This window comes from Zootoca vivipara, chromosome 2 (genome assembly GCF_965207765.1).
Source record: "Zootoca vivipara chromosome 2, rZooViv2.hap1.1, whole genome shotgun sequence".
Classification (NCBI taxonomy): Eukaryota; Metazoa; Chordata; class Lepidosauria; order Squamata; family Lacertidae; genus Zootoca; species Zootoca vivipara.
The window spans coordinates 32,182,194-32,206,573 of record NC_142584.1 but is presented as its reverse complement, the minus strand read 5'-3'; the positions used below and the strand labels follow the sequence as shown (position 1 = coordinate 32,206,573).

General features: G+C 47.0%; 1 protein-coding gene across 13 annotated transcripts in view; it reads right to left on the bottom strand.

Annotated features, from left to right (window-relative positions):
- Positions 1-346: 346 nt before the first annotated feature.
- Positions 347-24,380, bottom strand: part of ITGB4 (integrin subunit beta 4) — a 76,315-nt gene continuing 52,281 nt past the window's right edge. For 3 of the 13 annotated variants that reach the window (XM_035104485.3, XM_035104483.3, XM_035104486.3), the window contains exons 27-42: positions 23,250-23,454; positions 21,390-21,550; positions 20,586-20,766; positions 18,559-18,696; positions 17,014-17,196; positions 15,975-16,106; positions 12,303-12,524; positions 10,413-10,580; positions 9,329-9,499; positions 8,574-8,693; positions 7,932-8,081; positions 6,796-6,984; positions 6,308-6,463; positions 5,915-6,079; positions 4,957-5,073; positions 347-3,757 (exon numbers count right to left, since the gene is read on the bottom strand). In XM_035104485.3, the coding sequence (XP_034960376.2) occupies positions 3,612-3,757; positions 4,957-5,073; positions 5,915-6,079; positions 6,308-6,463; positions 6,796-6,984; positions 7,932-8,081; positions 8,574-8,693; positions 9,329-9,499; positions 10,413-10,580; positions 12,303-12,524; positions 15,975-16,106; positions 17,014-17,196; positions 18,559-18,696; positions 20,586-20,766; positions 21,390-21,550; positions 23,250-23,454 (2,604 nt within the window). In that variant the 3' untranslated portion in view covers positions 347-3,611. The remainder of the gene's footprint in view (positions 3,758-4,956; positions 5,074-5,914; positions 6,080-6,307; positions 6,464-6,795; positions 6,985-7,931; positions 8,082-8,573; positions 8,694-9,328; positions 9,500-10,412; positions 10,581-12,302; positions 12,525-15,974; positions 16,107-17,013; positions 17,197-18,558; positions 18,697-20,585; positions 20,767-21,389; positions 21,551-23,249; positions 23,455-24,380) is intronic. The other 10 variants (XM_088661561.1, XM_035104490.3, XR_015948032.1 and 7 more) reach the window with 9 other exon arrangements.

Here is a 24,380-nt window from a genome sequence, read left to right as displayed (position 1 = left end):
GCAAAACGGGGGAGGGTTGTTGTTTTTCCCTGAAGCAAAAATGTGACCTTTCCCAGTGGGCTCTGATTTTATAGGCTGTTATCAAATTAGCTTTTAAACCTGTGCCCTTTGGCTCAAGTCTTCCATTCTTAGACCTTTTCAGCATTTAACTGGTTTTTGTTTTTTTTAAACTATGCTAGAATTTTATGCAATATTTTGCTTCTTGAGCCTGATCCTTTTGAAATTAATGTGTGTAGGCCTGCCTAATTTTATATAGGAGTGCAGCCCTACGCTCTCATTAACACCCACAGCTGCTAGCCACTTTCACATCAGACACACTTGGAAATAAAAAAGCCTTCTGCAATCGTAGAGGGAAAATGTTTAATAAGTGCAATAGAAAGCCACCTGGTCCTGAATGCCAGTCGTCAAAACACTGCATATGTATTAAGTGCCACCAACCCCTGCAAGCCATAATGTGGCTATGAAATATAATTTACATTCTATTGTGGTTCTTCTGTTAGGTAAGTGAAAGCATGCAATCCCTTTCAAAACTTGTGTTAGAATTACTGTGCTGCTGAAATATGGCCCATCAAACACCTTTAATGGACTCTTTGGTTAATATTAAAGCCTGTGGTGCTCTCTCAGTGAAAAGAACTCTTCAGAAGCTACAAGAGCCTGTGACCAAAGTGACTTTGCAAAACGATGTAATGCAAGAGCTAGAGACACAGCCATTTCTAATAACACACTGTGCTCGGGTCTGAATACAAAGAAGCCACGAAACAGCACATTTTATTGGCCGAGTTCTCTAGCATCCCATGAAAAGAAATCCCTTTTGGGGAAGAAGGTCCAGTGAGCTTTAGCAACTCACCTGTTGCGGTGAATGGGTCAGTAGGAAAACCCAACATTAGATTACAAGGGACCTGACTTGGTATATTGGGACAGAAAGTTGAAGGTGCCAGCTACCTGAGCTTCTAAAACTATGCTGCTGCAGCCCTGAATTCTTTTTGTGTTCTCTCTTGTTTAACTAAGTAAAAAATTATCTGCAGTTGATCCTCTGCTGCTAGCTGAGTCTAGGGTCCTGGGGCAAGGCTGGCCAAAATAGACGCAAAGGGCAAGAGCTACCTGTTCTCGCTGTGATGAAACTCACAAATCAATGGTTTACAAACTTCCTGCCTTCAGGCAATTTTGTGAGCAAACAAGTCAGTGTGGCAAACAACATACATCCTCCATAGAACCATAACACATTGCAAAAGATTCTGAGGCATGTTGTTGGTTTGGTGCACACTGGCAATGCTGGTCGCCTTGTGTGAGAACCGGCACTATCAAGTGAGCTGGCTGTCTTTTAGGGAGACTTGCCTGCATGACTGATATTTTCACTGAAGAATCCCTGGGTAGACTTCTGGCGGTTTCCTGGAACATGGTTTGACAACCACAGCATTGTGGGGGCAACCATGCAAAATGTCAAATAATGGTGTTAGGTTGATTGATACTCTTCCAATGATGCTAAACACACACAGTGTGAGAAATCATCACCCTGATAGGAATCAAAGTAACTTGCCTGCTCAAGTCATTTCTCTCCAGCTTCTTCATGCCTTTTTAGCAAGGAGTAAAATGTTGGTACAAAATTGGTACAATCAGATTGTGAGAGTTGTCTGCCTTCTTTGTTAAATCTGCATATGCATAAATAAAGACCTACAAACAAGCAAAAAGCTTTCACTCCCACCCCTTTCTAAGGAAGGTGAAGTGAGGTAAACAAAGGCAGGTCGGTGGTCATACAGCTTGTGTCTCTAGTCAGAATTCCATGTATTCAGTTCCTACCTTGATTCTGCCTTTAGTTACCTACTGGTAGTCATCCCCCAACCCTGTTGATATACCCTCAGGTAATTCTGCAAAAGCCACTGCTTCTACAACTCAAGCTGTGCCTACACATGCAGCAAAAGGTAGTGGTAGCACCATCACAGTTGCACTGCCTTGTGGATACTGTAGTGTTTTTGACTACAGTGGTACCTCTACTTACGAACGACTCGACAACCGAATTTTTCAATTTACGAATGGGGGTAATAGCCACGCGCTTACGAATGTCTCAACATCCAAAAGAAAACCGCGGCGGTTTTAGATAGGGATTTTTCGACTTACGAATTTTGATAGGGTTGCTTCGACTTGCGAATTTTTCTGTTTCCAATGACGTTTTTCGACTTACAAATTTTTCGACTTAAGAAGGTGCCTTCGGAATGGATTAAATTCGTAAGTCGAGGCACCACTGTATAGTATCAATGCAATGTGGCTGAATGAAAGTACATGGTGCAAAAATATGTGATGCCTGTGTTATACAGGGCCTGAAGGATTAATTGCATGCACACTGTAATTAAAACCTGGCCACTGGCGAAGAGGTAGGAAGGGTAGCTGCAGTGGACTGGGCTAATTAACCTTCCAACCCTGATTCTAAGGGCAATCTGAAATCACTGAAGTTTGCTATGTCCGAAATGGGCCAATGATGTAAATCAGGCACCCCCAAACTGCGGCCCTCCAGATGTTTTGGCCTACAACTCCCATGATCCCTAGCTAACAGGACCAGTGGTCAGGGAAGATGAGAATTGAAGTCCAAAACATCTGGAGGGCCGAACTTTGGGGATGCCTGGTGTAAATCAACATGCTACGCTTGGGCTACTGATATGGGCCAGTGAACTACCACTGCCAAAATGGGGAGTGAGGGAGGACTGAAGGTGGAACTCAGCAACAACTCTTAATGTTGTTGGTTTTTGTTATTCAATATGAAATGGTATCATTCCAGGGGGTTCTTCCAGCAAAGGCATTAATGGATTATAAAGCCATGCCAAATATTTATTTTCTATAGTAAGGAGCAGAGGATTAGCACCTGGATTTTGGCTCCTTATTACATCTAGGATAAAGGAGCCTTTGTAGGACAAAAAATAGTCCTATAATATTTTAAGTAAGAGTGCACATCATATTTTAAGGAGCATTGAATTGTCGGTGATGCTATGCAACTTAAGGTACTAAGCAGTTCCTACAGGACCACACCTAAGCAGCAGAGGTGTCTACACACCAATGTAGGAGGAATAAGGACAATTCCTCTTCTGCTGCTCTGCACTTACAAAGGAGGAGGACAAAGTTGCAATTCTGTTCCTCCCCTGGAGGTCTGGCATGCCATTTGTTGATGGGGTGGGAGGGTGGGGAGAGACTGGCTTAGGAACAGATCAAAATGAAACAAGCAGCAAAAGTGAAAAAGGTTTGGTGAGACGTGGGGATTTAAAAAGCAAATTCAGTTGTGTGTAGTTAAATCTCCCAGTGCGTGATATCGGGAAGCAGCCAAGCAAAGCATGAAAAGAGTCAGGAGCTCGACTCAAAATGGAACTAACCAATAGCCCTTCACACTTCACAGCCAAGCATCTTGCTAAAAAAAAACTCTTTTCGTAATGTCTTTAGGGTGCCACCTGGAATGCATGCAGTCTCCACTCGTGGGTATCTCAAAGCAGCACCCAGTACTTTGATTGGAGTTGAAGCAATGCAGTGGGCACCATGAGCCTCAGTCCAGGAACTGATCACAGAGCAGGCCTGCTTGAGGTCACCAGCTATTGAAATCCAAGTGTCCCTTGGGCAGTTTGCTTCCTGACTCAAGCTTCATAGAACTGCCTCTCTGTCTGTCTGGAGAATGTCCCACTGCTGTTAGACATCATGGTTCTGGTGACAAATTCATTGGTGACCTGCTTGGTGAGGGTGCTGCCACTCTCCACTCGCTGAGTGGTCATCAGCATGCCATCTGGAACAAAGGGACAAAGCAAAGATTGTGTCAGCAGCTCAAGGGAACATGTGACATGTGCCCTCACTTATGAACAGACCTGTAGAGACAAAATCTGTTTAGCAAGGTTAGAGGTGCAGCGCTCAGTGGAGTGTGGGCTCATACAGGGACGCTTGTGTGTTTTGGGCCAGAAGCTGGGAATTCTGAAGCTGCAATTGCCACCTGGGCAGATGTTTTGCCACCTGAGATGAAATACAAGATGACACCCACCCCACCCCCGAATCTGACTGGGTGGGCAGTTGAATCTTGCTTCAGCACCGCTGATGGGACAACAATCTTCAACATACCTGAGGGAAGCATACTAGCTGAGGAGGTGCTAAGGAGAAGGGGGATACTGCTGCTGCCTAACCTGAGACACCTGCCCCACTTTGCCTAATGGTAGGGCTTGCCCCAACTGCCACGGAAAGGTTCTGCAAACAGCCTGATGTCAGAATGGAATGAGATTTAAATGTGGTTGATTTCAGTCAGGCATCCTTTTTGGCCTCTTGTACTGAGAAGGTGTGGGACCCAGGTGGCGCTGTGGTTAAACCACTGAGCCTAGGGCTTGCTGATCAGAAGGTCGGCGGTTCGAATCCCTGTGACGGGGTGAGCTCCCGTTGCTCGGTCCCAGCTCCTGCCAACCTAGCAGTTCGAAAGCACGTCAAAAATGCAAGTAGATAAATAGGAACCGCTACAGCGGGAAGGTAAACGGCGTTTCCATGTGCTGCTCTGGTTTGCCAGAAGCGGCTTTGTCATGCTGGCCACATGACCTGGAAGCTATACGCCGGCTCCCTCGGCCAATAATGCGAGATGAGCGCGCAACCCCAGAGTCGGTCACGACTGGACCTAATGGTCAGGGGTCCCTTTACCTTTACTGAGAAGGTAGTCCTAGCTGCATTCACATGAACCAAGACCAACTAAGTGTTTCTATGGGGCTTAAATATAGACAGAGCTATTCCTGTACTGTGCACAGATGACTGGCAGGAGTGGATTCTCTACAACACGCACCACACCTGGAGATGCCAGAGATTGAACGAGGGACTTCAAGCAAAGCAGAGATCATTTCCAATGCAGGTTTTGCCTGCTCTCAAATGGACCCCGGATTGCTGCCCATTTATGTTACCCCACAGAATTTGTTGAGATCCAAACCGGCCCCTATTCCCATAGTGCTTCTTTCTTACCTGCGTATAAAGGATCCAGTGGGGAGTGAGTGATGCTGGTTTGGGTACTGTATTCTGTGGGGAGATTGTAGACCTCCTCTCTGGTGAATTGCTGTGTTCCAAACTGAGAAAAGGCACCTGAACACAGAAAGGGTATATTAGTTTACTTGTATCGCAGGGTCTGCTTAGTAAGTGGAAATTCTTTGTACCTTTTAATTTAAATACAAGGCACCAGAGAGGCTAACACATACACACCACCTCCTTGACCAAACCAGAAAGGAAATTATAAGACTGCTTATGTTCACACTGGGGTATTCAGGGGGCAAGTGAGATGACAGCTCTAGTGTCGCAAGCATTTTAAAATTTACCTCATCCTACACAAATACCTTTTTGTTTGTACAGTTATATCCCAACCTTTCCCACCCAAGAGCTCAAGATATATGCTACTCCCAGAGACCCCGAATTTATCCACATATCAACCCGGTGAGGTAGAGGTTAGGCTAGGAGACATTGTTTGGCCCAAGGTTACCCAGTGAGATTTACAGCTAAGTGGGGATATGAACTCTTGTCCCGTCCCCATCCCCCAGGTGCTAGTCTGACACACTAACCACATTGGCACAGCATTGCACATCACACTGCACAACACATGTACACACATGTGTGTACACACACGAGCCACATCATTCATCAAGTTTATCTCTCTTGGTTTCTTCCCTTGAGCTGTTTTCTGTGCAATAATTTACATGGAGGGGCCTCAGCAGAACCTCCAATGCTCTGCTCAGCATGGCCTATGTGCAGGAATGCTCTTTCTGACCCATTCCTTTTCATGACTGCACCAGTCTCTCCATGCTCAGATGTGGCACAAAGTATAACTGATTCTTGTTTATTTAACATTGTTTATTAAAATTCTAAAATCCTGCCCTTCCTCCCCCAGTTACAACTTAAGTTATTACTGTATCCGGGGGTTGGGGGTGCGTACCTGCATCTTGAGATTCAATAGTGATAATTCCTTCCCTTTCAGGCCCAAAGCCTTGTGTGGTCTTTGCTTGGACTTTAAACTTATATGGAACATTTTCACTCAGGTAAGGCACTGTCAGCGTGGTCTCTAAGTTGTCTCCCTCCACGTAGATATTCCTGGGTTCCCCTGTGTGACCAGAAACAAGAAGAACAGGTAGAACCTAGAGAATAAGTAGTAAAAGTTCCTATCAGAAGGCACCTATCTGCCTTATCTGCTCCTTTGTCATGCTGGTAGCCTTATTTCAGTAGCCCCTGCACCCCTGCTGCAGGGGCTGCCCTCTTCTGTGAGTCAGGAAATGCAGTGGGAGTTCCACAACTGAACTGCATTCCTCCCCCCATCGGAACTTTCACATACCTCCACCATGCAGCATCTCGCAGGTGACCATATAGCCCAGAATTAACCCATTGGGTTGGCGGGGTCTGTCCCAGCTCAGCTGAAGAGAGTCTGGACTCAGGGCTGTGAACACCAGAGGCCCCGGGGCACTGGGTGTGCTCAGAGTGAACGGTGATCCTACAACCGCAAGAACAAAACAAATAAATGGTCACCATCCCACAGGAGAAAGCAAAGCGAACGAGCAGGCAAAGACTGACACACGTGCAATCTTAACATTTGATTTATGCCCCTAATTAAAACAAAAACCAAAAACCCCACGAGACCTTAAGTTTTTGGAAAGTGAAGGACCATAATGCATAGTTTCCATGAGAAGTACAATTCTTCTTAGCTCAAAACCAATGTCAAAAGAAAACCAAAATTTATGTAGGGGCAGTTTTGTATACTAGCAACTCATAAAAGCTGTGTGAGCTCATTTCATCATGGTTAGTAAGCCATGAAGGCCACGTTACCTGGGACAGGACTCAGAGGGCTGTGCGGATCCACTTGTGACTCAATAGTTATCACGCCTTCCCTCTCTGGACCCCATCCTTCATCACTTTGCGCCTTCACTTTGAAGACATAGGAGTGGTTTGGCAGTAGGTCATCCACCACTATGGAGTTCTGGTGAGGGTTGGGAATAGTAAGTCTCTGGATCTCTCCTAGGGGACAGGAAGACACCACAGTCACTTATCACCATCTGCTGTGCCAAAACCTGCAGTTTCCACTGGCAAATTGATAACTGCTGCGGGAAAGGCAGTCCCCTTGAGGTCACACTAGTGAGGGCTGCTACCCAGAAGATGCACTCCTTGCCTGCAAGTAACTTCTGTGTGGAAATTGTGAGAGGCCTCCCACGTGACGTTCTTTGTACAGGATGAACATGCACATGTCTGCTCTGCTGAAGGGCTGTCCATTCATCTGTATGACATCATGGAAAAATAAAAGCCATGGGTGCTGCCAGTTTGTTTGCTTTTTGACTGCGAATCAAAAGTGCCCTATTTATTTTGAACTGAGTGTTCTTCATCAGAGGCAGAATCTACATGATGTCCCTTGTTCCAGCCAAGCAAGATTTTGAGTGATCTGTTAGAAGGCATTAATTTTTCTGGTGTAGGGAAGACCATGAAGATGAACGGTAGCCCATGCTGCAGAGGGGGCCTCCTGTAGATATGGGGGGAAAGGGCATAGCAAACTCTCTGCTCTTGCAGCACATCCACAGGACAAAAAAAATAATCAGGATGGGCTCTTAAACTGCACGTCCTGCCAATGGATTATTGGATGTCATACAGCCGAGTGCTCTTTGCCGGGCAGAAATAACACTAGGCGGTGTTGTTGACTACAACTCCCAGCCAGCATGGCAAGTTGTCAAGGAGGATGGGAGTTGTAGTCCTACAACATTTGGAAGGCCCCAGTTGGGGAAGGCTGTAGCCAAAAAAACAAGGAGCATGAAAATGGCGAGTTGTTTCTTCACACTGAGGAGGGAATAACATATTTTTGCTTTTTAATTCCAAGGAACATTCTTGTGCACTGATCACCTGATAATATGATCTTATGAATGAATCACACACACGCAACTCAGCCCTGCATGATCAGCAGAGGGGCCTTCACTGACCTCCATTGAGGAGCTGGTACTGTACGCTGTATCCTTGCACTTCTTTATCGCATTGTGGCTCCTGCCAGCTGACCTTCAGGGAGGTAGGCCCCAGGGCGGAGAAGACTAAGCGTGTAGGTGTGTCTGGAACACCCAGCTGCATCCTGGAATCTGAGGCAGAAAAATCACAGGTTTGGATCTGAAGGCAGGAAAAGGCCTTGCCCACAAATGGGAAAAGCTCCTTACGTGTCCCAGGAGAAGAAGCAGAATGTCCCCTCATCAAATAAAGGGCTAGTAGTTAGGCCTATTGAGAATCTGGCTAGAAGGACTTCAGGTGCTGAGGTAAGCAGCTAGCTGAGCGGAAGAATAAGGCTATGCACACACCATAGATTTGAAGCACTTTCCCCCTCAAATAATTGTAGTTTACACTATATAGAACTACAATTTCCAGCACCCTTAAGAAATCAGTTTCCAAGATTCTTATTTTTGTGGGGAAGGGGGAAGCTGTAGCTTGAAGGCCCTCTGTCAAAGAATGAAGTTGATTTCATGAAGCAGAAAAAAAGAGGGAAGGAGATCCGATTTTCTCCTGCCCCCCCCCAAAAAAACCTGGATCCCCGCAGGCACAGCAAGGTCCCGTGCAGAGGCCAGGTTAAGCTCACTCACCCTGAAGCACTGTGTCCAGGTTGCTCAGTGCCTCACGGACATCTTCGGAGTGAGTGCGGCCCCTGGCCTTCTGGGGGACAGCATAATGTACCCTGGACTGTGTGCCTTGCCCTGACATGCCTGCACAGAGAAACAAAATCGGTGCTATCAACACAAAGGCTTGGGCATGCCTTGGGAATCCCTTATCTAGCTCAACAAAAGAATTATGGGCAAATGTTGCAGAGAGGGTTAACTAAGCAACTGGTGACAACTTTCAGATGAAAAAATAAGGTTTTCAGGGTATCTCAAGGGTATGCAGAGCCTGATCCAGAGTTGTGCCATCCAATTAAACTTGAACCTTGATCTATGAGAGTAAATTTCAAGAGGGACATTGTGCACTGTTGTTCTTCCTGCAGCTTCTCAATTAAAGGCCTGTGGATACAGACACAGACATAAAACAATAGGTTTGCCAAGGGTGGAAAACACAGGGTGCTGCTGAGGACGCCACACAAAGTCACGTGTGTTACTCAGCTTAGATAGCTGTAGTCACTGAAGTGATGCAGGCTGCAAATGGAAGTGGTCATGGTGAAGAAGCAGGAAAGTTTGGGTGTGGGGAGCAGACTGAATTGCTGCATGCACACACATGCACACAAAGCTGGTGGAAGACTGTTGGGAAATTTCATAACATGGATAGATTAGCTGGTTATAGGATGAGTCACTTCAGGTAGGGAAAACAACCAGGAAGACAATGAGCCATGCTATGTCGTTCGCGATACCTAGGTATTTGGAAATCCAAGAGGGCCCGTCAGCCATGGCTATAGAATCCCGAGCATCACTATCGCCATAGTAACCCTTCACCTTTGCCCTCCTGAAGCCCTCATCCTGAGGCATCAGGACCATCCTCCCAGCATCTTCATGTATGGGAGGGAATATCCTCCTGGACTGGTCTACAAGGTAGGGCAAAACAGAGAGAAAGAAACAAGCACCATTGAAGACACCAAAGGGGATTGCAGCACCAGTGTCTGGCGCAGAGCCAGAGGAAATACCCCACTGCTGAACTAGCACTAGGGGTATTTCAAGGCAGAAGGTAGCCATGGAGGCTACAGACAAAGTCGCAGATAGCAAGCCCACCAAGTAAGGAAGAGAGGAAGCACAGGGAATTTGTTGAGACTGAGAAAACTCCTCAGCGTAAGAAATAGTGTGTGTGGGGGGGGGGGGGAGAGACAAGGGCAACCTTTCTCTTGTGGTGCTAGCACCATGGGATAAGTCCTGAACCACCACTATGCCCAGGTAGAAGAGACAGAGAGACATAAGTTTTGCAGTGGGCTTTTCACACACACTATGATGGCCAGGTGACAATCAATCTTGCTGATGTGGATACGAAAACCTTGAATCTTGTCAAAGGCTATGTACACATTAGTGGCTTAAAACACAGAGAAGTCACCAGAGAGGGGGTGTGCATTGCTTGGTTTGTTTCCCTGGCCATGCAACTCCTCTTCGATGAAGTTGTCGTCTACACATGTGTTGTTATCTGCATGTGCGCAATATCTGTCTGCACTGTATGCATCTCAGCTTAACCATGGCTTGCATTTTCAAATCAGGTGGAAGCTGGTTTGAAGGAAAGTGCACCGAATAGGGAGCAACTCTCAATAAACTATAGGATGCATATGGATTGCAGCTAATGCCATGCGTATTCAAACACCAGGAATGGGAGCGCACTGGAGCCAGAGTAAACACTAATGTGTGCGCAGCCAAAGTTTCCTCATTAACCAGTTTGCTACTTCTAGTGGAGGACAGGAGGGAACTTCATATCACAAGTAGATTAGCTGATTAGGGGATGGTGTTCAGCCCAACACTCACCATGCCCAGACGCCACTGTGGCATACTCCCTTGTCTGAGACGAGTTTCCTATTATCCTTCTCTCGTGGTATATGTGTGGACTTAGATGGTTGTAACTTGTTGTCACATTCCGGGTCAGGCTTCCAACGCTGCCAGGGAAGCCGAAATCCATCCGGCCATTCATGTGTTCTGGAAAAGATTCCATTCACTAAAGTTAACAATGTTCATGATCAGTATCAGTGGGTATGTAGACCAAGCTAATTAAGCCAAACAGAGGCCATGAAAAAAAGATCTGTCAGAACGTTCCCAGTGCCTGGGCTTTATTCCGATCTTTAGCTGCAAGTCATTTTGTGGCTTCACATCAACTATTGTCAGCCTCATGAAAAGCCAAAATGCAGCACACACACACACACACACTGGCTACCACATCACTTAAAACTACAGTGCCAAAGGGAGCTCCAGTACTCAGCCATGTCAATATTTTGTTAAGAACTAAACAGACTTCCCCAGAAGGCAATTAAAATCAGAAAAGGGGGTGCCTGGGTAAGGAAGTGACACCATATATTTTAGTACCGAATTGACTTTGCGTGGGAAACCCTGCAAAGGAAACTATTAGCATGATTTTAATCCATTTTACAACCAACCAACCACAGGTTAAAGCCTAGTTTCAGACCCTTGGTAAAAGACGAGACATGACCACAGGCAGCTGGTTAGAAACATGACATTAATATGATAAGTTCATTTAAGGCAAATATACCTATCAGCCATAACAGCTAAATGGAGCCTCTGATTTCAGAGGCATTGTACCTGTGGGATAAACAACTGAGGGTGGTCATCACCCTTGTGCCCTGCTTGTGAGCTCTTCAGTGGTATCTGGCTGGCCACCATCAGAAACAGAATGCAAGACTAGATAGAGGAACTTACTAAAATGAAAATGAAAACTAGAAAGCATTGGCTCCTTCCAAATGGCTATACAAATTAACAGAATTTCTGAACGACCATTGGAATGTATTAAACTCAAGGTGAGTGATAGACTACACAGTGTACCATCCCCTACATGGACCTTTGTTTTAGAAGAAAATTATTATTTTTTAAAAAAAATTGGGGGATGCTGAAATACCCTCACGAAACTAGGAGGAGCTGTTGCCTTATACTGACTAATAAGTTTCTGGGTACACCCAGTGGCCCTGTGCAAAACAACGAAATAATTCCTGTTCTCATTAGAAACTGATTCTTACCATGAGGAGTTAGCGAGAAGATCGGCAAAGTTCAACAGAATGTTACTTAGCATTAAAATAACTTTTTTGAACAACAAAGACGGTTCTGCATTCCATAATTGGGTTGTTCTGTGGAAAACCTTTCCCATTTAGTCATCGGGTTGAAAGCGGGTAAACTCACAAACTACCACTGCTAACCCCCCCCCCCAAGCTCTTTCAGAGGGTGGCTGTAAACAACACTCTTTTTTAAAAAAAATCTGCTATGCTGTATGCAGGGCTTTTTTAAGCCAGAACTCACTGGAACTCAGTTCCGGCACCTCTCAGGCAGGCACCATTGCCATTCTAAGAGAGCGAGGGAAGTGTTCATGGTGAGTTCTGGCACCTCCTTTTCTAGAAAAATAACACTGGTTGAAAGGATCCATGCCATTTGCAGGCGCAGCCTCTTAGCACTTTCCCAAGTCATACCTAGGGTAGGTGACGACCTTGGCACTGCACAATGCGTACTATACACAGACAGATCACAACAACATTATGCAAGCAGACTGTTACAGGTGGCCAAATATATTACTCCAGCACCAACACCAACACATATCTACTGTAGCGATGGGAAGGCTAAAATCTGGTTCTAGGCCCTTGGAGGAGGACGAGACACAACAGTTACTGGGAGGGAGGGAAGAAGGCAGTCGTCCTTCACCTGGTTGGGGCTGGGGAGTCCCACTCCTTGGTAGACTGCGGCTGGCTGCATCACTGTCCACTAGCTCAGAGGGGGTGCTATCCTCATGGAGGAGACCCTCTGTGTCCGAGGAAAAGCAGCTGCTGTCCGAGTAACGAGGGATCAATTCTGCTGGGAGCCTCCAGGCGACGCGTCGAAGGTCCAGCTCCTCCCCTAGCAGCTGCACATATTTCCAACGAGAGCCTTTTGGAACAAGTCAAGCACTTGTGTTGGCATAGTCAGAAGGGCGCAATAAAAGCAGGCAGCCCGCCGCCTGCAAGCTACCCGCTGCAGCCCTTCGTTATTCACCTAGTCCTAGCGCTGACTTATGGGGACAGCACAGAGCTCATCAACAGCAGCATTTGCCTCGCCAGGCAAGTATGTGGCCTACCTCACTCATGTACTGCACCAGCTAAACTAGTGCTCAGAATATGGAGGTTAGGTTTCTTAGTGAAATCCACAAGCCCCACTCTCCCAAGTTTAGTCATATTATGTTGCACAGCAGCGCACCCGCACACACACCCGCACACACACACACACTTTCAAAACAGTAGCTAAGGGGGCTGTCACAAAAGATAAAGGGGGTGGCTTCCCTCTGCTTCCCCCCCTTCACTCCAGTGATGCAAGAAGACCGCTTACCCCTCTTGGTGTGGCCGCGTTGCAGGACAACAGAGGCTTCACTGGGGCCCCAACGAGGGAACTGGAACAGTGATGCCCTTCTTGATAGGTGGTGGGGGCTTAAGCCCCTTCCACCTATCAGGAACTGGATCCTAGCCTGTACCCAGCTTTGGCTAATAGGGATGTAGGCTGGGGACTTGGGCTGTGCCGGGGGCGGAACCGACAGAGGAGGTAGGCTTCCCTCGGATCTGCCCCTTGCCCATTTAAGCAGCCCGCACCTGGGCACTACCTGTTTGTACAGAATGCCAATATCCTATGCAGGTTTCCTTTTTATAAAGCAAGTCCCACTGAGTTCAGTACCACAGGCTTTGGAAATCCATCTCCAAACCAACAGCAAAATAATAATAATAAAACCATTGACTAGGAGCAACCATTGACTAGGAGCAGGAGCAGCCTCCTTACAGAACACAGCATGCAGCATCTACGTATATACTGTGTTTGCAACGGATGTTGGAAACTTATCTGATGTTTCATGATACTTGATATTAATTGCACATGCTACCGCTTATTGGAAACTGTTTTAATATGACTATCTTAAGAATGTTCTTTTGATTGTTGTTATGTCTTACGGTTGTACACTGCTTTGGACATTTTATATATAAAGCAGTATAAAAACGGTTTCAAATAAAATAAATAAATAAATAAATGTGATTTTAAATAGAAGGCATTTGAGCATGTGAAGCACTGGATAGCTACAGACACCCCTCCCCACCCCCACATGTCTAGGATTAAGGGACAAGGTTTCAAGACCAGAAAGTGCAGCAGAAAGTTAGGCCCAGAACCTTTCTTCGTAAAAATCAACCATCCAAGTACAGTGGTCCCTCTACTTACGAATTTAATGCGTTCCGAACGCACATTCGTAAGTCGAAAAAAATTGTAAGTCGAATCCCATAGGAATGCATTGGGAGAAAAAAATTCGTAAGTCGAAGCAGCCCTATCTAAAAATTCATAAGTAGAAAAAATCCTATCTAAACCGCATCCAAGATGGCGGATGGAGCTCCGTTCGTAAGTAGAAACATTCGTAAGTAGAGTTATTTGTAAGTAGAGGTACCACTGTACACAAGTCTTTCAAGACTCCAAAAGTAGCTGTCGTTTCTGTTTTTGTTTATATAGCCTAACCTCTGCAGGAAAAAAAGCAAGTATTTTGCAATTATGATGGGCAATATTAGTGGGCTTTTCACTACAACATCCTCAGCTTCTGAAAGCATTGTTTACTAAGAAAAAGGAAAAGGTAACGCAGCATAGTCAAAGATGAATGGTTTCAGTGAAGTAACTGCAGCTGGTGTCAACCAGAAGCTTTGGTCAATTTAAAGAGCAGGAGGAATAGAAGCCTTGAACCAGAGATCCACCACGTACGCACAAATTTGTGTGCATGTCCTTCATTGCAGTGAAACGAATGGCAAAGCTGTTCCAACAGAGTTGCTGTGATTGCCATCGGTTTAAGAAAGCTTCCTTAAAATTATATCCAGGTTATAACTAGCAGGCTATAGCTCTCTGGTTCATTACACATTGTTGAATACAGTTATCATTCATAAGAACAAAAGAAAATCCCTGCTGGATCTGACCAAAGGCCTATCTAGTCCTGCATCCCATCTCACACAGTAGCCAACCAGATGCCTACAGAAGCCGTCATGCAAAATGTAAGTACAGAAGCGCCCTGCCTGCACCCCCCCCCACAGCGACTGATATTCAGATGCTTGCTGCCTCTAATTCCTGTCGGTAATAGTTCTCCTGGGCATTACATGCTATGCACATAGTCCAACACAAACTTAGATACATATGTCAGCCCATTGATTCCATGGGCTTTTTGTGTGCCAGATTCTTTGATGGACTGCAGCCTGCCAGCTGTTCTCCACCCGGACAGTAGCAACTTTAAACATTCTCCTCTCATTTTAGCATTTTCTCATACATTTGCTGGGAGCAACAGTGCTAAAGGTGGGGAGGGGGTACAAACTTTATACATAAATGTGCACTGCAGCTGAAACATTGCATATATTTCTTTATGGAGTTTGGACGACAGACTCTGTTAACCAGTGCCCCATATTCCATGTCAGAAAGGTAGCTCTCCCACGGGCAGGGGCGTAGCGAGGTGCCACGACACCCAGGGTGGCAAATTGTCATGCCCCCAGGGGGCGCGGCGTTGCTACGTAACGACGGATGCTGCACATGCGTGCTAGGTAGAGGGGGATCGCACCCCCCCTGTAACTTCTAAACGGAGTGTCCAGGCTTAGGCGCCAATTGCGGCGCGAGTGCCACCCCCCTCCAGCAGGCACCCATGCGGCGCCCAATCGCTCGGCTGGCACGCCTGCAGCCCCCCCCCCAGACTGCCGTGCAGAGGAAAGGGGCGGGGGCGGGGCCCCGAGTGACACCCCCTCCAGGGCAGTGCCCAGGGCGGACCACCCCCGCCCCCCGCTTCTGCCCACAGGACCTGTTGGCTGGTGAAGTGTTCCTGTTTTTTGTCCCTCCCTGTGAGCCTTGAGCCTCACATTGAGCCTTCTGAGTTTATTGCATAGAACGTGCTCCTCAGCAGAGGTGCACTAACGGCACATCTTAATCAGTCCTGTTATTTGTTTGCAACGCATTCACGTAGCCTAATACTTGATCATCATAAGGTTCTGCGAGTGCATCTATGCTCTGCACTTAACCAAGCCACATGGCAGCGGATGGTACTCATCACAGCATTCCCTTAAGTGCTGCAGTCTACAGAAGCCGCTGCATTGCATTCACAGATGTCATGGGATGGCACTTCGATACAAGTCCCTAGTGAATCCAAATGTGCTCGAAGAAGCAGAAGATGTGAAGCACATCTTAAGTTTCCACAAGTAGGGGTTTCTCTGCCTCGAAATAGGAAAACCTATTTGACTTCCGGCTAGAAAATTGCTTGGTAATATGTTTTTTTGTTTTACATTCTCTAGACATCTAAGGCTCCAAGAAACAAAACAAAGCATTTTTGCAAACTTCAGCAATGCACTGTACCAGAATCATCTGAGATGCTGGGGTGTTTGCTACCAGCTGGTGAGCGCATGACATCTGCGCTGTACATCAGGTAGCTATCGTAGTCTTCTCTTCCTTCAGCATCAATTATTGGCACATCAGGGATGATGGGAACTGCAAGAAAACAGAAAGCATTTATATACTAATGGCTTTCTATACATTTTAAACTAATGTACCCCAAACACAAGGGACGCGGGTGGCGCTGGGGGGGTAAACCACAGAGCCTAGGGCTTGCCGATCAGAAGGTCAGCAGTTTGAATCCCTGTGACGGGGTGAGCTCCTGTTGCTCAGTCCCTGCTCCTGCCAACCTAGCAGTTCAAAGCACATCAAAGTGCAAGTAGATAAATAGGTACCGCTCCGGCGGGAAGGTAAATGGCGTTTCCATGCGCTGCTCTGGTTCGTCATGCTAGCCACATGACTCAGAAGCTGTACGCCGGCTCCCTCGATCAGTAAAGCGAGATGAGCGCCACAACCCCAGAGTCGTTTGCGACTGGACCTAACGGCCAGGGGTCCCTTTACCTTTACCCCAAACACATTTTATTTTTAAAGTGATAGCAGCATAAGCTTAAATCTAGTTCCTGTGATATTTCAGATTGAGTGACAGGGGATAGTTTCATTGTGGTAGAGGAGAGGAATGGATGGATAACAGCCAACTATTTAAAAAAAGGGATGTGTGCAACAGCACTAGGGTTGCATGACAGGGTAAGACAGCTGCTAATTAATGCACACACTTTAAAAAGTTCATAAATAGTTTGATGCTCGTTACCAAATGTCATCACGATGCAACAGTCAAAAGTTGTCCATGACACCTGTGCAACTACATTCTACGGGACATGCTCCCCCCCCCCCAGAACAAAATATATCATGCAACACACACACACACACACACACACACAAATGCAATTTCTGTGGTGGACATATCAAGCATGCTGAATAAATGAGAATCATTCCAAGTGAAAAACAAGATCTGCATGGCACAAGCTTGGCTATATGCAAACAGACTGCTATAGTGATAACTCACTGGACATAGGGCGCTTGGGTTGTGTGGCCAAGTTAATAGTAGCTTCTCGTTCACGACCCCATCCAGCTCCATTTTTGGCCTTCACTGTATAGCGATAGGGTTGCGATTCCCTTAAGTTTTCAATCAGAACCATTCGCTTCTTGGCGCCCTCCACCATGACTTTCTTTACGGGCCCAACGGGTCCTGTAAACAGAATGTATATGTAAATACCTTTCCCCATTCAATTGCTGTTTTTGCCTCGTTCCATGTTGACCATCTTTGATTTATGCTAAAGACAGTATGCTTTTCCCCCAGCCTTATGATGACCCCATTGAAACAGCGTTGTGATATTTTTGAGGGTAAAACTCAAAACAAAGGGAGATACCGGGTATCTATGCCATAGAGTGCACACAGGTGACTTGAACAGTTCAAGGTTTACTAGCATCCAGGAATCACAAGTGGGAAGACTGCTACTGCTGTAGTCATGTCCTCCTTAGAAGCTTCTCATTCCACTTTGCTTATGAAGCTCACTGGATGATTTTGGGCCAACCTCCCTGGGGTGTGTTGTGAGGATAAAATGGGGCTGGGGAGTAGATCTATGTTTTGCTTCTAATCTCCATGATTTGGGGTTTGTCTGCAGCCATGGGCGTACCCAGGATCAAAACTAGGGGGGGGGCAAGGGGAGGGGCCAAGGCACAGAAGGGGAGGGGCCACAAAGTGGGCGGGAACGACGAACTCGTGCTCCGCCGGGCTGTGCCCCTCCCTAGAAGCAGGGCTGGTGGGCGGAGGCGGAGCCCAGCCCAGCGGAGCGCGAGTTTGGCATTCCCGCCCACCGCGCCACGCTCTCTGGTTCCCCGCCGCGCTTGGCCTTGCCAGAGGGCGCGACGGGGAGCTGGAGGGAGGGCGCAGCGCGGCGGGCGGGAACGGCGAACTCGCGCTCCGGCGGGCTGTGCCCCTCCCTAGAAGCAGGGCTGGTGGGCGGAGGCGGAGCCCAGCCCAGCGGAGCGCGAGTTTGGCATTCCCGCCCACCGCGCCACGCTCTCTGGTTCCCCGCCGCGCTTGGCCTTGCCAGAGGGCGCGACGGGGAGCTGGAGGGAGGGCGCAGCGCGGCGGGCGGGAACGGCGAACTCGCGCTCCGGCGGGCTGTGCCCCTCCCTAGAAGCAGGGCTGGTGGGCGGAGGCGGAGCCCAGCCCAGCGGAGCGCGAGTTTGGCGTTCCCGCCCACCGCGCCGCGCTCCCTGGTTCCCCGCCGTGCTTGGCCTTGCCTGAGGGCGCGGCGGGGAGCTGGAGGGAGGGTGCGGTGCGGTGCGGCGCGGCGGGAATGTGCTCCGCCTCTGTCCACCAGCCCTGCTTCTAGAGTAGGGCAGCTGCCCTAATTTGCCCCGTGGTGGGTACGCCCTTGTCTGCAGCTCTACCACCATGAGATTCGATAATGGCAGAGACTGTTGGCATTCTCTAAATGCACACAACTGAATAATTGCCAGAAAGATGCTGACTAGTTCAGCCCAGAAGGATAGCTTGCAAGGTTGTAGCGTGATAAGGGTAGCAAACAGAATCCACGCTTACTGTTGACTTCGTTGACAAGTCCATAGCTGACTTCGTAGGCTGTGATAACTCCGTTAGTCTCGGCAGGCTCAGCCCAGCTCAGTTGTGTCACAGTGGAAGAGACTACATTGAAAGCCAAGCGCCCAGGCTCGCTAGGAACTGTGAAGTTGAAAGAAAGGCAAGAACATGGGAACAGTTGGGTACACTTCATGCAGTTAATGGAATGTGAACAACATTCATTGCCCCACCGGATGAGGTCAGTAACATCTCAACTTAAACTACATACAGTACAGTTATTTTAAAACAAATCCCATAAAATCTATTGCTTCCTAGGTGGTCTAGTCCACTGTTGAACCACTCTCTTACCATTTTCCTAGCGTTTAGCCCAGGGATCACCAACATGGTGTCTGTGGTCATCACTGTGCCCACCAATATCTCCTCTGGTGCCCATGAAAGGTCTTAGCAAATATGTCCTCATAAATCCACAATGATCAAGAAGCTGTGCTCTTCCAGCTCAGTTTGCACTGGCTTGGTCTCTCCTGCATTGAACACGCCCCCTTGAACATGCCCACATTTCAATGGATGCCAGGATTTGGACATCTATCCTCCCTTCTGTTCTCATCAGAGGGGAGGTACAAAGAGCTTCTCTCTATGAATGAGTGGCTGACGTAGGAGCCTTTCTCCCATTGATGGGGGGACTAAGAAGTGGCCTGCAGTATTTTGTGATCCTGTCCCCTTTTCTGTTCTTTTTGATGTGCCATGCCATACCTTCACAATAGACATTTTGTGACTGACAGTCAGGGCACTTTCTCAAAATTCCACTAGTGAAAATGGTTGACAACCTCAAGTTTAGACAAAATCTGTTTTCCTGCAATCTTCACCAATTTATTCTAGTACTGCCCTCTAGAGCAACAGAGAACAAGCCTGCTTTATTTAACAGTATTTCATAGATTCATAGAATTGTAGAGTTGGAAAGGACCATGAGAGTCATCTAGTCCAACCCCCTGCAATGCAGGAATCTTTTGCCCAACGTGGGGTTCAAACCCACAACCCTGAGATTAAGAGTCTCATGCTCTACAGACTGAGCTATCTCCAGGTGGCCATTTGCCAGGGATGCTGCATTTGCATCACCCAGCCCTGTAGATTCTATACTGAGATCAGATTAAATGATTACCAGGGTCCCTTTTCCATGATTCTAGGATAACATTGATCACAGCAACGAGACTTTATATCACTAACAGTGCAATTCTATATATTTCTACTCAGAAGCAAGTTCCATTGAATTCAATGAGAGAAAGGTAAGTGTGTACAGGATTGCAGTCTAAGTCTTTCTTACTGAACCTGTTTCTTAGTATTCATTCATCAATGTTACCCTTAGCATCAGGGACCAGAAAGCTCAGAATGAAGTTGACATGCAGACTAACTTTGATATGTTGAATATTTCACTTATTTTCATGCTTCCTTTCTTTATAAACACAGCATTTGTTGTGTAGTGTCTTGCCTAGACTGCCCAAGGCTCCATGGTCACATTCACATCATAGATTTAAAGCAGGGCTGTGTCACATCATACATTTAAACAGTGCTTTTTTCTGGCGATACGCAGAGGTATGCATACCCCTAAACATTTTGTGAATCTTTGTACCTTTGTCCATTTACTGTATTTATTCCCCCCCCCCCCGATTTGAACTATAAAATGGTGATTTTCTTGAGTCAAAATGAGAGTACCCCCTAAACATTTTTTAAAGGAAAAAAAGCACTGCATTTAAAGAACATTGCTTTCCCCCAAAGAATTCTGGTGGCTGTAGTTTACCCCTCACAGAGCTAACATTCCCAGCACCCTTAACAAGCTACAGGTCCCAGGATGATTTAGGGGATGTTTCAAATGTGCTTTAGATGCATGGTGTGTGTATACAGTCAAAATTTAAACCACATTTAAAACAAACACTTTGCCTCATCTGGCAAGCTGAAATGCTTGCCCGACAGAATGAGCACCTTAGTGTGATGTTTAATTCCTCCCTCCTTGTCTGCCATGGAATATGCCTACTTACGGTCCTCAAGTGTGCGGCAGTGGACCACTTCGGAGTAAAGCCCCTCGCCCATATCGTTGTAGGCACAGGACTGCATCTCGTAATCACAGTAGGGATACAGGTTAGTCAACTCCGCCGATGGCACCTTCGAATCAAGCAGGCGAGCTTCTGACTCAGGGTCCCCTTGGATCCAGTATTTCACCTGCAGGCCAAAGAGAATCCCATTTGCTTTCGAACTCTTGCTTGCATCATCAAGAATAATTAACCATCATGTAATCAGTTAAGGAAAGCCCCCATTCTAAAACATGACATCCACAGAACAGAATTCATGACTGCCCCCCATTTTAGAACATCCACATCTTCATAAACCTTGGGAGATACTGAATGCCTCCAGAGTGCTATGCTTGATGTGATGTATCATGAGAAAGGAGAGCAGCAGCAGCAATCAATGCTGGGCTGGCATGACATAGGAGGGCAGGACTACACTGACCTGCAGGGAAGCCACTCTAGGCCCTGAACTCAGTGCAAGTGTCAAGCAAGATTGTACCCCCTTCATTCATAATTTCATAGAATCACAGCATTGTAGAGCTGGAAGGGACCACGAGGGTCATCTAGTCCAACCCCCTACAATGCAGGAATCGTTTGCCTCGCATGGGGCTCGAACCTACAACCCCGTGGGTTCTTTTGCCCAGGAATCTTTTGCCTGCTCTGTGGGCTTGAACCCACGATCCTGAGATCAAGAGTCTCATGCTCTACCGATTTAGCTATCCCACCAACCTCCCCTCATTCATAATAATCAGGTTTATTGCTTGACAGGTCCGTTACCTTGTACCCTGCAGGTTTGCCAGGAGGTGGCAACCAGTTGAATCGGATCTTCCTAGAGGTTAGTGCCTGTGCATTTGGATTAAGGGGAGCTCCAAGTATGCCTCTGGGAGGCTGCGGTTGCTGGCCTAGGAGCTTTGCTGATGCTAAGCCATCCACAGCTTCTGCAAGAGAAAGAAAGCAGAACGGCTTCATTTCTCTCTTTAACTACGTCCCAAGAGAGAGGCATGTGGGCTGAATGGTAAAGGCGCTTGAAAGCATCCCTTAAAGGTTGTGGGTTCAAGTACCACAGGTGTGACTCTGTCAACTCATACCACCATGGCTGCCCCCAACTCACCCATCTAGTATATAAACTTGAACAGAACATTAGACAAAAATAGATAGCTGGAATCAATCACTGGCTACCAGAGTCCTTGGGCTAATGTAGAAGAAGTCCAGAAAAGTCAGTTGTGTGAGTGTGAGTTCCACTCATCTACTGTATATCTGGATCAAACTCATTGTTTACTATTTTCTGTGGTTTGTGAAATATTTACCACTTTGTTGCTGTTTACTTTTCATAGAAGCACTCTTACCTATTAATAAAGAGTTGTGTACAGTGCAGAGGAGATGAAGAGAGGACTTCAATGTTGTGCTAAGGCACATTATCCCCCCTCTCCCAACCCACAATGTTCTGGGGATTCTCCTGATCCCCCCCCAGCCAATTTGGGGATAGGGGTGGAGGGAGGAGAAGGGGGAAAGCCACTCTAATAATAAACATATTAGGATGCACTTCTGAAATCACCTTAAGTGTATCCAAGTGGAGGTTATGTGATTTTAAAAAGTAGCCTTTCAGACTAAATTTAGCATTTTATTATTATTTTACAAAGCAGCTGAGGTTGCTCCTTCAGAGTCTATCATGAGTCCAAATAAATGAAACCTTTTGCATGCAGACAACAATTTAGAGGCAGCGCAATGAGTCCTGTTAAAGCCATGGGACTTTGCCTCCTCTCCTCCCTCTGCTCCCCCCCCATATCAATGCTGGGAGTTAGGAGACCCCCTAGGACAGCGGCAGATGGATAAGAGGGGAGGTTGCTCCACTATGCTAACTGAAGTGCTTGCAATCACAGAACAACTGGTAGAGCACAACATTTAATTCACCCCCTAATGTGGATTAGCACAACCACAGCATTTTCAGAGCTTAATTGATTTCTGCAGGTAGATTGACGTTTACAAGTCTGCCTTTGTCCTTGTCTAAAAAGATGCTACCCTGTTTACAGCCATTAATTCTTAGAACATCACATGAGCCATTGTTTGCCTGGTCTGATGGGAAGTTCTCCCAATACAGATTGCAGGAGGAAATCAGAGCTGAAATACTAAGCCAAGGGGCAAAACTACCAAATTTCCTCATACAAAATTTCTCCTTAGGGGACTTGATGAGAAGAGTAGTGTAGAAGAAGTTAGAGAAGCAGTAGAATATTAGCAACCACCTAATTCATTACTGCAAGAAAGCAGTGTTGAGTCTTTGACCAAACACATCTGGTTACTGGACTTCACTGCCTTGTTACACATGCATTATGCAGAACTAGAACATTCAAAATATATCATTGGCCAGCCATGGTAAGGCATATCCCACTGAAGTGGACAGCAACACAGTAGAGGGGAGGCTTGAACCCAGGACTCCAGTGCTCTCTGTTCACTGGACTACCTTGGCAGCTCAGATATGAGAATCTAGATTTGGTGTCCCTTATGCATCAGCTTTTTTGCTGAAGTCTCGGCAGTGATGTTTGTCTGACAAGTTAAAGCTTTTATACAAAACAGAACAACAAATTGGCAGATAAACAGAAATCAAGAAGGTGCTTGTCCTCAGAAATTGCTGAAGCTCACCTGGATCGGCAATTGTCACAATGGTTTGAGGGTATTTGCCAACCTTTGCACCGAACCTGGGGTTGATGAGATCCACCGCAAACTGCTTCAACTGCTGATTGCGAAGAAGGGCGTCTATCTCAGTCAGTTCCAGCAATTTCACCTGCACCTCTTTCCGCTTTTCCCCAGGCTGGAAGACTATATCACCCTCCGCAAAAACATAATCCTTGGGAAGAGAGAGAAACAACTCGCTGAACAGTGTATTGATGCGACACAAATATTTTCTACATCGCTCCAACTGCCCTCTAGTGAGAAGGATGTCTGCACATGCCAACCACTTTCTTTATGACTTTCTGATGGTGAGAATCTGCATTTCACCAATGAAAATGCTTTGGGAGGGTGAGAGCAATCCACTGTCATCCACTGGGATGACAAAAATACCTGGGTATATAAAATGTCCTATGGTGGGCTAGTCTGTTTGACAGTAGGCTGGAAGCAGCACCATAACTACTTCTTCCTCCTTTTTTAGCCACACAGTGCAAGCTTAAATATATTTATTTGCAAAAACAAACAAACAAAACCCTTTAAAAAATCATGCTGGCAAACAACGTAACATTAACAATAAAATTACATCAACAAAGCAAGCAGGGCCGTCTCAAGCACGTCGGGCGCCCTGGCGCCATAGTGCGGAGATCGCTCCGGCGCCCCCGCCCCGCTCCGTTTCTTGCCGTGGCTGGTGGGCAGCCTACCGGGCCGGCGCCCTGCCGCCCCGCGCCACCCAGACTCATAGCTGCCAAGTATCCCGTATCCGCCAGGAAAACCCCTTTTTTCTTACCGTTTCCCGGCGGTCTCCCGTTTAGGTTAAAATCCCGGTATTGTCCCTTAAATCAGCTTCGGCCCGGCGGCCATTTTTCTGGTGCCGCTTTGCCCTTCTATGGGCACCAGAAAATGGCGGCGCCGGCGCCGGAAGTCGCTTCCGCACATGACCGGTAGTTGCATGACGTGACTTCCGATTGCGGTTTGCCCTTCTATGGGCATCAGAAAATGGCGGCGCCGGAAGTCGCTTTTACGTGTTTCCGGTCATGCGCGGAAGCGACTTCCGGCGCTGGCGCCGCCATTTTCTGGTGCCCATAGAAGGGCGAAGCGCCACCG